Source organism: Spodoptera frugiperda, chromosome 20 (genome assembly GCF_023101765.2).
Source record: "Spodoptera frugiperda isolate SF20-4 chromosome 20, AGI-APGP_CSIRO_Sfru_2.0, whole genome shotgun sequence".
Lineage (NCBI taxonomy): Eukaryota > Metazoa > Arthropoda > Insecta > Lepidoptera > Noctuidae > Spodoptera > Spodoptera frugiperda.
In genome coordinates this window covers 3,619,090-3,631,480 of record NC_064231.1, presented here as the reverse complement: position 1 = coordinate 3,631,480, position 12,391 = coordinate 3,619,090, and the positions used below count along the sequence as shown (strand labels likewise).

At 36.2% G+C, this 12,391-nt stretch overlaps 2 protein-coding genes across 12 annotated transcripts in view; one reads left to right on the top strand and one right to left on the bottom strand.

The window, feature by feature from the left end:
* Positions 1-9,998, top strand: part of LOC118261899 (four and a half LIM domains protein 2) — a 193,114-nt gene extending 183,116 nt beyond the window's left edge. For all 11 annotated transcript variants that reach the window (XM_050701496.1, XM_035572925.2, XM_050701492.1 and 8 more), the window contains 3 exons: positions 7,079-7,248; positions 8,159-8,345; positions 8,460-9,998. In XM_050701496.1, coding sequence (XP_050557453.1) covers positions 7,079-7,248; positions 8,159-8,345; positions 8,460-8,617 — 515 coding nt within the window. In that variant the 3' untranslated portion in view covers positions 8,618-9,998. The remainder of the gene's footprint in view (positions 1-7,078; positions 7,249-8,158; positions 8,346-8,459) is intronic.
* Positions 9,999-11,281: 1,283 nt separating this feature from the next.
* On the bottom strand, positions 11,282-11,719 carry LOC126911954 (uncharacterized). Its single transcript, XM_050701449.1, has one exon. It carries the CDS (start codon positions 11,717-11,719, stop codon positions 11,282-11,284), a length of 438 nt encoding a protein of 145 aa, XP_050557406.1.
* Positions 11,720-12,391: the final 672 nt, after the last annotated feature.

The window sequence follows — 12,391 nt, the reverse complement described above, 5'->3', positions numbered from 1 at the left end:
AAATGCAAAAACTCCGCCATTTTGTTTCGTAGTTCGTTGGAGTTCGTTTGTTCCGATTTGCATGCCGGGAATTTCGTTCCGTGCTTTATGAAGACTATAAAATGAGCATTGGTTATTATTTCAACGTTACTAGCAGCAATTGTATTATCATTTCGCATAAGTATTGGGTATTTCTCGAAACGAATGGTTTCGATTTTGTTTTATGTAAGTTCATGGAGCGCTGTGATTTTCGTTCAGATATTTTTTGTTGGATTTAGCATTAACCTTGAAATATGAATTTGCAATAGAGAAATGTTTGTAGAACGATACCTATTCTATTTTTTTTATATCAACAATACACGAAGTGGTATATTTCTTCCAAATGTTTTATGGACAAAATATTCTAGCAAAACGTAAAAGCTGAATGTAAAAGCAAGTTTTTTTTACATTCATATAAAATAAATGGGAATTTAACGTTATCGCCATTGCATTGAATACCAAACCTTTATAACAAGGGACAAAGGGAAAAGTTTCATAATGAATTCAATTTGCAAGGAGCAGGAAAATCAAAAGGGCGCCGTTTTCAATGTGAACCTGTAATCTAATTACCCGACTGCCAAGGAAGGGTTATGTTTTTCGCGCGTATCTTGTATGTATGAGCCTAATATTCTTTATTACCTCATTTCTTCGAAACGGCTTGATGGATTTCGACAATCAGGGTATCGTTGGATTCGTCTTAATTACCCAAGTGTTCTTAGATATGTGACGTAAAACAAAAACCAACATGGCGGCCGTGAGGCGCCCTAGATAGGAGTAAAAAAAAAAAAATTTTTTTTCTTTGCTACAATATGGGTATCAAATTAAAGAGCTCATCATGAGGATTCCAAAATGGTATATCACTGACATATAGAAAAAAAAATACTATGTGCAATTATGTTCTTTATTATCCAAACTAAATACTCGTATAGGTACTACGCGACGCGATTGACTAGCGGTGTCTGAACTTAAAAGTGAAAAGTGATAATAAAAGTACGTCTTAACTAAATTATTTACAATGAATTTATTTATAAATAAAGGACTAGCGACCCGCCCTCGCTTTGCTGAACGTTAAATAAGGAATCTATCTACATAGTCGTTTACATATAGCCCATGCGACGCGTCAACTGTAAAGACCGTTTTTTGTCTAAAACTAGTAGAAATTTTGAAACAGTGTAAAGAGCAAATTTTATCTTCATTTAATGTAGAAAATTAATAGACTATTTAAAAGGATAAGGATTAATACTATTACGGACAAAAACCCCTCACAATAAAAGATCCAAAAAAAATATTAAATAGTCCACACGACGAAAATTCTTTTAAAGAATTAGACCGTTTACGAAATTTGTAAATAGTAAATTTTACTGCCCTTAATCCTTCTTCTTTTTCTAATTCCTTTACTCTCTTTGTGTTACGCAATCAATCTAAAATAACTGGATCGACGTGTGTTATTTTTTTATTATCTTGGTATTGGAAGTAGTTCTCTCGTGTCGCGGGTGAAATCTTGAGAAACACATAGCCGTATTATAACTAACTAAAAAGTGTTAAATAAAAATAAATAAATTTAAAAAATTAAAAAACCCGACTGCATAAAAAACACTTTAAATAAAAACTGAAAATTAAAAAACAAGCTTAGTCTAAAAGTGTAGATAGCAATGCTATTACCACAAAATTAAATAATTTCATAATCAATACACAAAAAATAATAATCTTATGCGAAACATAATTGAGTGTAACAGTCGGGACCCATTAAATAAACTAGACTAAAATCATTCATAATACCCATTAAATAAACTAGACTAAAATCATTCAATATGGGTCCCGACTGTTGCACTCAATTATGTTTCGCATAAGATTATTATTTTTTGTGTATTGATTATGAAATTATTTAATTTTGTGGTAATAACATTGCTATCTACACTTTTAGACTAAGCTTGTTTTTTAATTTTCAGTTTTTATTTAAAGTGTTTTTTATGCAGTCGGGTTTTTTAATTTTTTAAATTTTTGTCTTAAATGTTGCTCCGTAAAAAGTCTTACGTGTAAGTGAATTATGAAGAGTATAATTTCTATTAAGATTGCGAGACTGTGTATACGTAATAGGGATGTTGTTATTTAGAATTTGGTAATATTCTTTAGTATGTGAGACTTGATTTCTTTAGCGTGTATTTTGACAAATAAATAGACAAATAAGTTTGGGCTAATAACACTTTAATTATAAAACTCTAAACTTTTGCCTGAAAAAAACATTTGTTTAAACACCGTTCTCTCTAGAAGAACTTATAGTCAAGATTTGAATCATTCTTTTAGCATCTACCAAACGTATTTTCTTTCATTCTACGAGGCTTACAGAAAGAGCATTCATCTCAAATACAAGAATAAGACTGTAGTATGTTGACATTTAACATTGACATTGGAAATCTGGATAACACAATAGTATTTTAAAGTACATTGTACTTAAGTATGTACCAATTGAAATCTTCACACTCAATGTTCTGTTTTTCATCACTCATGTCACATAACCGTGACCAAAGAGGCTGTCAATCGATTTTACGGTCTCAGATGTATTATTACTATGTCATTATGGATCAAAATCGCGTGGCAAAATTTTATGGTGTGAAGATGACGTCATTAGGTAGAATTTGTACCTTATGGAGTTTTTTGTTGGCGTATTTGATTAAGAATGATGGTTTTCTGAGAAAATTACAATGTGATTATAAGGAAAATAGATTGACATTATTTTTGTATTAGCAGCTTTTGTTTTTAGCCAGCGTTCGTTAACACTAAACTCAAAAACTACTGCACAAATTCCGATAAAATTCGCGTAACAAATACGAGATTTTAAGATTAAAAATATCCTCTCACATCAACGTTGGCGTAGACCTACTTAGTAAAATGATTCATTCATACGAATATTATGCGAATAGTTTAGGTATTATTATATCATTTAGTACATAATGTAGGCTAGTGTTTTTGTCCAATAAACTATGTTGTAAGCTGGTAATATTTGTCCAAGCCCACACTGACCGACTGACATCACCGGTGGCCTTCAGACCACGTATTTGATCTCGATGTACGCTAATTCGTTGGACAAACAATGTTCTTACAATGCATCGTATTCGTAATATAATCATTCATTGCTCATAATGCATATGACAATGTCATGTTCTTAGCCTTGTAGTTGTAAATATTATTATGCATTCATTTGTTTATTATTCCGGCTTCGAAAAAGGTAGATGTTCTCAATTCGGCGATGTTTTTTTTAAGTCCACAGACCTGCTTCGTACGCATCGCACGTATCATGTATCGCATGTAGGCATTGCTGATGATGCGGTCCGTACGATGCGGATCAATGGACGCAGTTGTATGAGTTTCTATACAAGACAAACTAAAATCCGTTACGTGCGATGCGTACGATGCGGGCCTGTGGACGCGTACCTTTAATAGCCAGTTTCACTGGCAGCTATCTGTCATTTTTATGTTCTTTTGTTCTATGTTCAAAATTTGAATAGTGCTGTCGAAAGCCTACGAAATCGGTCATGAATGTTTTTTGTTCCCAAAAGCAGGCGCTTAATGAGTCCCATGTAATCGAGGGCAATTAGGTAATGTAGGTAAATTGGCTAAAGGCTTAATCGCGGAGTTAGGCATTTAGGTCTCAAATTGATAAAAAGTACTGCAATCTGCATTTCTGTAATCGTAAATTATGTCCCACTAGGTCAATAAAAAGATTTTTCGTTTAATTTGAATATCGAAATGAGGTCGAACACGGCTAAACGTAACGGTCGCAATACCTTTTCGGCCAGTGTTCGACAGATCCGTTGAACGCTATGCAGATTAAAATATCATTAATACGTTTAGCATATCTTCATCCCACGCTACAGGGAACGGGGCAAACAACTTTCTTGGTGACAGACACTTTAAGCTAACGAGTTTCATTAATTACTCGTACCTACTGGTGCTCCCACAAGGGATATGGTAATAACAGATAGCAGTTACAAGTACAGCCAGTTTTTATTAAGCGTTTCTTTATATAAAACATTCTGTATGTCAGTTACTACTTGTCACTAAAGACAAAAAAGTTTTACAAAATGTCTCTCATATAATAATATGACATTAAATAAATCAGACAGCCAAATGCAAAAAAGCAATAGGGGCTTTGAAACATGATTGCTATTCTAAAATCAATTCAAATATTCTAAATATGAATAGACGTGCCTACACTATGGTCAGGTATTCCACAGATAACTGTAACGATTTGCAAATGAAACAGCCCAGTTATTACTGGCCGATAGATGTGGGCGTAAGGGCCCTTTCACTCCGAACAATGGAAAAGTGGAACGATTTAACTGTATTGTGTTCATAGCTTTATAACTTATGTATAGACTTCTAGCAGATGCACCTTCTGCCTAGAAATGGAAGATATATTTTATGTATAAGTAAACCAATTTGATAAATAACTCAGTACTTGGCTTTATCTCAAATTCCAATGCCATTCTATACTATCCGTTATTAAAAAAAATGTGAATCATCATTCTATACGATTTACGATACTAACCAATCAAAATACGCCATAGTTTCACAATTTTAATTTTAAAATGGAACGAAAACAGTTTGAAGTCAACAACAACAAAAAGTTGAAAAAGGAACGAAGTTACAAAACTTCAAAACTTACAAACAAGTCCATAGCACTATCAAAAGTTGTAAAATAGAAAGAAGCAACAAACATTAAAGGTAGACAGAAAGCATAAAACTATCCAAAGTATCAGTGAGTATAGAGAATGAACGCCATAACATTGCAAGTTCCAAAATCGATATGAAATACGATAATGCCAGGGTTCAGAGACCCCAAACTGCAGATGTAACCAGAGACAAGTCACGAAGCATTGTGCTATAGTTTCCGATTCTACTGACACGCGATACTTTTTAAATGTTTTTGTCTAGACACGCTATTTACTCGAGTCTTGTTTACTACGGATTCAGAATTTTAGAGGAAAATCATGAATGTTGTTAGAGGAAAATCATATCTATTAACTAATAAGCAACTGTTTAAAATTGTTTTTCTTTGTGATGGCAACCGAGTCTCCAATACAAAGTTGTCGACTATACTGCCAGTGTCAAGTGGTGTTTAAAAATTTAGCATGCCTAAAATTGATTGACAGATTAATTGTCAAACTTCTTCCACAGATAATAAAGAAGTGACTGGTTGAAAAGTTTTCTCATTTACAACATCGTCGGCAATGATTAAGACTAACGTGCGTTTTGTTCGCTGATTGCCGTTGATAGCGTAAACTTTGGACAGTTTAAAACGTATCAACATTTATCACTAATGGCTTCCATTTATTTAGCGGTTGATCATTATAAAAGATTGGTTCTGCGTGTAACTGATGATGCAATTAATAGAAACTGAAGTAAAAGTTGTTGGATAAAGTAAAAATAGCTGTAAAATGTTATGTAATGATACCATCAATACACATGCAATGAAACAGTGTGCAATCACACGGTGGATTTTAGGTTGCATCTGTTGCGTGCATCAGTCAAATATCCCATCGTTCAATGTCACATGCAAACGCCAAGGGCGTGAAAACACCATTTCAAATCGAAATGTCTATGTATTTTCGTTTACGATATCATAAAAACAAACATACAATACCACAGCAGAACCAACAACTACAAACAACATATTTAAAAAAAAAATATTTCTTACTCTTTGATTGATACGAAACTCATTTAACAATGCGTTAAAAACTTTTTGGATATCGTTCCAAGTTTAAATTGAAATACAAAGGAATGAACATGGCAGCCAGTTCGTAATTCAAATTGAGGGAATAATTAACAGAGACAGGGAAATGCGAGCGAAGTTTGTGCAGGGAGAAATTACTTATCTTTTGACTTTTCAAAAGGTAAGTTACTAAAGGATTTCGGTAAATTAAATGGAGTGAATGAAATATCCTCGTCTAGATGTAAATGAGTGAAGTCGAATGAATTATTCAATTGTCAATTGGAACTGTATTTTGTTTCGTATTTGTAGACCAATCGGTCTAAGAACAAAAAAAAAATTGGACACAAAAGCCTATTAATATTTGAATTTTAACTTTTAGAATATCGAAAATCTGGTTTACGACTTAAAACGATATAAAATTAAAGCACGAATCAATTAATTAACCTTGACCTCGGGTTAAACATCTAAACTTTGTGTTGTAAATATAATAAACAAGCAATAAAGTCATCAATATGGTAATATCTTACCATCAATATTATAATTATAGGTATTTAAAATTACTTTCGTGTACAAAATTATATACCACCGTCTCATATTATTAGGTGAAGCAATTACTTCGTTATTTAAAAAAGAAAACATTACATGCCTGCCTATCAAACCTACTTAATAAATACAGATACATTATGTCATGGATTTAAATTGAAATAAACTAAAAAATTTCAATCCACAAAAAATACAACGCCATCATTATTTATCTACGCCATTCTTCCTAAACGCATCATTAAAACTTTACCAAACTCCAATTTAAAAACTTTCCCCCCAAAAAAAATAAAATGGCTGAATGACAGTTTTGACATTTGGGACTGTCACTTCCGTGGCATGTCTTGTGAACCTTGGGGCGTTGCAAATGTAATGTTTGTTGCAAGGACGCCTATTCACTATCGACGTATCGAATGGTTCGTCAAGTGACGGCGACGTTGCGATCGCATGATAATGTCCCATGTGAATATTTTATATGAGATCGATAGCGAGGTTGTAGGTCATATTCGTACCTACGTGTTATTGAGCTGTTTGTCGATAATACCTAGATTGTTGTAGCGGAAATTTATGTGAAAATATTTTGATGCTTGATTTTTAAAAATGCATTTTCCGAAGTAGACATTTCGGGTATTTGTCAAAAAGAAACTTTATAATGACTTTTATTTTTTGACAAATATTGTTATTAGGTCAATACAATTTAAACATCAACCTTTTCTGTACTTTAGGACCAAATCACTCTACACACAACTTTAATTAAGTTCAACACTCTATCGAACTAGACAAACTAAATTCCAATTTGTTCTCCAGGCACCAAGAAGATGGAGTACAAGACAAGGCAGTGGCACGAGAAGTGCTTCTGCTGCGTGGTGTGCAAGAACCCCATCGGCACGAGGAGCTTCATCCCCCGCGAGCAGGAGATCTACTGCGCCGGCTGCTACGAGGACAAGTTCGCTACTCGCTGCGTCAAGTGCAACAAGGTGAGTCGAGATTTCACGATATTCTGGACTAAATTTCCACTTATTTTCGGTGCTTCGAGTTAATCTTAAGGACCTGACCTGACTCAGACGCACTGCTTCTCCAAAAATTGTAGGACTATAACCATAAAGTCTACCGATTATGGCATTACCTACTTTGTTCCCAAAAAGACAAAAATTTACTGAAATGATGATAACAGTTTATGAGGATTTCCAAGTTATACATACCTGAAGTACATTACAGATTTCAACATCGTTCATCATCAGTGTTCATCTTGTTACGACTTACTAATCTTCCGCAACACATACAGACCAGCGGGTTTTTTCAAACAATTATTTCCTCCAGCCTAATTATAATTTCCTGATGTTTCGTCACCAGTCACTACTTAACCCATTGGACTAATTTCTTTCAATTATTCTCATCTGACCTTCATATAACTGGGGCACTCGGTTATTGGATATGACTGATCATCGGCAATAAATCCCGTATAATCCAGCCCACATCTCGTCCGCCCACAGCAATCGTTCAATTGTTTATAGCCCCATGTGGTATCAGTTTATTACGATTTTATTGTGAGCATTAAATCTACCGCCTTCACCTGTTTTAGGTCAGATATGAGCAATGACTGAGGTACTGAGCCTGGTAGGATCTTTAGTATTCTTGACACGCTTTCGTTTTATAAGTTTGTCTGAAGATTAGTTTCTGATTTACGAATAGGTACTTACTATCGTGATATTTGAGTTTGTGTCGAAAAGTAGATGCATCATCTTTAGCTAAAATGCCTCAAGAGCTTATGGTGAAAGGAGGTTTTAATTGAAGACGTCTTTCTTTTTGATACTTTTTATCATCATGGCCTCCTCAGTCATTTATAACTTCGAAAACTCTAGCTAAGCTATCTCCATTTACTTCCAGATCATCACGCAAGGTGGCGTAACCTACAAGAACGAGCCCTGGCACCGCGAGTGCTTCACCTGCACCAACTGCAACACCTCCCTGGCTGGACAGCGGTTCACATCCCGTGACGAGAAGCCCTACTGCGCGGAGTGCTTCGGAGAACTCTTCGCCAAGAGGTGCACTTCCTGCACCAAGCCCATCACTGGTCAGTATTGGAATAGACTTAGTACTAGTCTTGTCCTTCAAGTGACCAGCATATGGATAGAAGTTAATGCTATCTGAATGATTGTAACTAATGGATATTGTCGTTTCTTTCCAGGCATCGGCGGCACCCGCTTCATCTCATTCGAGGACCGCCACTGGCACAACGATTGCTTCATCTGCGCCCAGTGCAAGACCTCCCTGGTTGGCAAGGGCTTCATCACCGACGGCCCTGACATAATCTGCCCCGAGTGCGCCAAACAGAAGCTCATGTAAATACGACCACATCACGCACAGCTACCTAACGCTTCCTCTCTACTGGCCAACATAACCACCATCGAGTGAATCACCGAGAATCGAGTTCTAAATCGATTTATATCGATTCTTGTTCAAAAACATGTGACTAATATATTTTTGTGTGCTTTTATATTTATAGCGAAAAAACCATTCTACCGGTAGTCGCTAACGCCAGGGACTGGGTCGCGTCTGATAGGAAGGATACATCGAGCAATGTGCTATTCGACCTCGTTGACAACATAAACTTTCACAAGGTCCATGTCAACCCTTAGAACGTTACTTAGAAACTTGTTGACGATATTTTTATACAAAAAATAACGAAAATCACAAAAAAATGTGAATGCACAAATTGTGTTAAAGTATTTAATTAAAAGTATTTAATTTCGCTTTTTGAAATCATTTTATTTATATATATTGACTGTGTAGTTCTGACTAATTGAGACCCTGTATCTATACTACGTAGGTATGTATTATGTGCTAATTGCCATATAATTTCGCTTTGGCTGTTGTATTAGTCTTTAGATTTATAATTGTCAATTTACCTAGTGCGATTCACACGATGCCTTAATAACTTATCTAAGTCAATTTCGAGGGTATATTGTTTCTCGTTGTGCGACCACTTTATTTACCGAACCTTGTGATCTAAGTCTTGCCTTTCATTGTACTTGCTAAAGGACAATCTATTGTGTTCAATGTTTCTAAGTAAAGCGGTCCTACAACCAGTCTGGTGTTGCCAGATATATAATTTCTTTTTATTAATAGACACCCTAACGGGTGGTAATAAGTGCTTGTCATGTAACATAGTATATAAGAAATTTATTGAAAGAGTAATGTACGTGTTATATTTTAAGTATTTATTTATATGGGAGTACGCACTTATTATCTGTGGGGACGCCGATGGTGTTGCCGTGTCACATTGAAAAGAAAAGAATGAGATTTTTAGATGTAGTGTTGCCATATACGCCATCGGTAGGTCGCTACCTAACACTAATGTTAAGTGACATCTAGTTTTACTAATAAAAAATAATAATATAAAAATATTTTTGTTCTCGAATAAGAATCAATCGCGTTAATTGAATGTTATCGATATTTTTACATGAAGGTAAAGAAATACTTTAGCGTGTAGTGTAAGTAATAACACCTGAGTTAGATCGCATGCGCGAGCCGACCATGAAATGATTGGGGAACACTATATAAACGTTACTTGTTAAGGAATAAATTATTCAAATGTTGAATTATTAATTTATAATAATGTGTACACTTAAAAACAACCGCTTAGCTGTGTGATCTGATCTAATTAAATATTTCTATCTATCTATAGAATGTAAACTATGAAACTGAAATAAACGATTTAAAAGTATTTCATTGTTCGTTGTTTATTTGTGTTATTTCCTTTTAATCCTGTCTACATAGCCAACAAATTAACCACCAATTAAAAATAGGTGGTTATATTTTTAGTCCGCTTAGAACAAATTAAAAGTTGGGTAGGTATTAGTAGATATAGGTAATGTACATGGCTGATAATTAAAAAAAAAAGAGAGAAACACTGCCTTGTTGGTAGAGAGGTCGCAAGTGCGACTGTCGGCCAAGGGATCTCAGGTTCGTTACCTGGGCCGGGCAACGTATTGCTGAGCTTATTCCGGTTTTTCAAAAAAATCTCTGTAGTATCTCGAGGCTCGAAGTCTTGAATAGTGCCCAGTAACGGCAATAGGTGCACCCTCTATTACTTGGGCCTTATAATAAACTACTCAAAACTAAATAGGGCCCACCATGTTTTTTTGCTCTAACTTAATATTGAACAAAAATATTCAGTTTTTATGAATGTACAAGTTTCAAGTGGGCTTTCAGGAATACTGTAAACAGAAACAATTGAAACTTTGGTTTATTTTGTTTATTTAATCAATAAATTACAATTTTAAGGCAAATTTACAAAAAATAAGGGAAGAACATAATCTTCTAAAGCACGGCTATTCTGGGGAAAAGAATGGAATTTGTTATTTGTTAATAACGAGTGGGCCCTCCTCTGCTCTGTATGCACTCTCTGAGCCTATCTGGGACACTTTCAATCAAGTGCGTCACGGTTTCTTCCGGTATTTGTTCCCAACAGAGTTTCAGGGCGTTTATGAGTTCCTGCTGGCTGTTCACATCACTGTAGTTTTCTTTCAGGCGTCTTTTGAGCTGATCCCACAAATGTTCAATGGGGTTGAGGTTGGGACTCGTGGCCGGCCATGGTAAGATGGTGATATTGGCTTCAGAAAGTGCTCTTTGTGTAAGACGAGCTGTGTGTGCACGAGCTTTGTCATGCATAAAGACAAAGTTATTGCCCACTCTTTGTGAAAATGGGATGACATGAGGCCGGATTACTTGCTCGATGTAACTGGAGGCGGTTACGGTACCTTCATTTAGAATTACAAGCTCTGTTTTGCCATATAAGCTAATTCCACCCCATATCATAACACTGGGACCCCCAAAACGGTCTGTTCCATGAATGCAGGGTTCAGAAAAACGTTCCCCTTCTCTTCTCCACACGCGTACCCGTCTATCATCACTGAAAAACTTCACTTTACACTCGTCGGTATAGAGCACATTCTTCCAGTTGTCCATGGTCCATTCCAAATGGTCGCGAGCGTACCTTAAATTCATTTATTTATTTATTTCAGGCTTCATAGGCCCATATCTTAAATGTGCCGCACGATGAGCCCTCGTCAGTTTCAGTCGAATAGCTCGTACTCTTGAGCGTTGTCCATCTTCATGAAGTCGATTCCGAATGGTTTGGTCGCTGACCCTCGTTCCTGTAGATTGCCGTAGTCGAGTTTGTAAGGTACGAGCGGTTAAAGTACGCTCCCGGCGCGCAGTCAATCTTAGGTATCGATCTTCCTGGGCAGTTGTAGCCCGAACTCTTCCTGACCCAGGTCTCCTGGCTACACTTCCCGTCTCCTGAAACCGTTCCCAAACGTTTCGGATAGCTCGTCGTGATACACCGAGCTGCATAGCCACAGACCTCTGAGACTGTCCCTCCTGAAGCAAAGATACTGCTCTTGCAGCGGTTTCCATGTCCATATGTCGGCGAAAACCAGGCATAGTGATCACAATGAATACAGGAATCAATCAAAATCATTAAAAACGTGAATGTTCCACAACAGCGTTTAGTGTAGACTGAAAACATAAGTGACTGAGAATTTGTGCAATCGATGTTTTTTTCGAGTACCTACTTCAGTTTTTTAGCCACCCTCTTGAAAACAACATGAATGCTATCGATATAAACATTGATATGCACTCCTAAACATGTCAGCTTGACGGTTAAATGCATAACTTTGTCAACAACTACTTAAATAATTATATTTTAACCGAAATTGTGACTTATTCGAAGTGGGCCCTATTTTGTTTTGAGTAGTTTACAAATGGTGAAAAGTGAGAGTACATTGTACAATGGCATTACGTGCTTTAATCTGCACCTCTACCTACCCCTTCGGAGATAAAAGGCGTGAAAGTACACACACCAAATGTACCAGGGTCTCAGAGTGATAAGAGTTCATAATAGGCTTTTTTGAGAGGGGAAATTATCCAATGATTTCTCCCATCTTAGATGAGGCGAAGGGGAGTGTCAGACTCGTACTCCCTTACTGACTTAAAATCACCCCGTTTCTACTCCTGCTTTCCGAGCCGGAGCCCCTGCAAACCTACTAGGTACTGGGCCCCACTGTAGTGTGATACCTCTGAGGCGCGCGCAGAACGCGACGCAGCGTATTCAAG

What these genes read in the sequence shown, in the direction of transcription:
- LOC126911954 (XM_050701449.1), bottom strand. Translation starts at nt 11,719, where the DNA reads ATGCCTGGTTTTCGCCGACATATGGACATGGAAACCGCTGCAAGAGCA.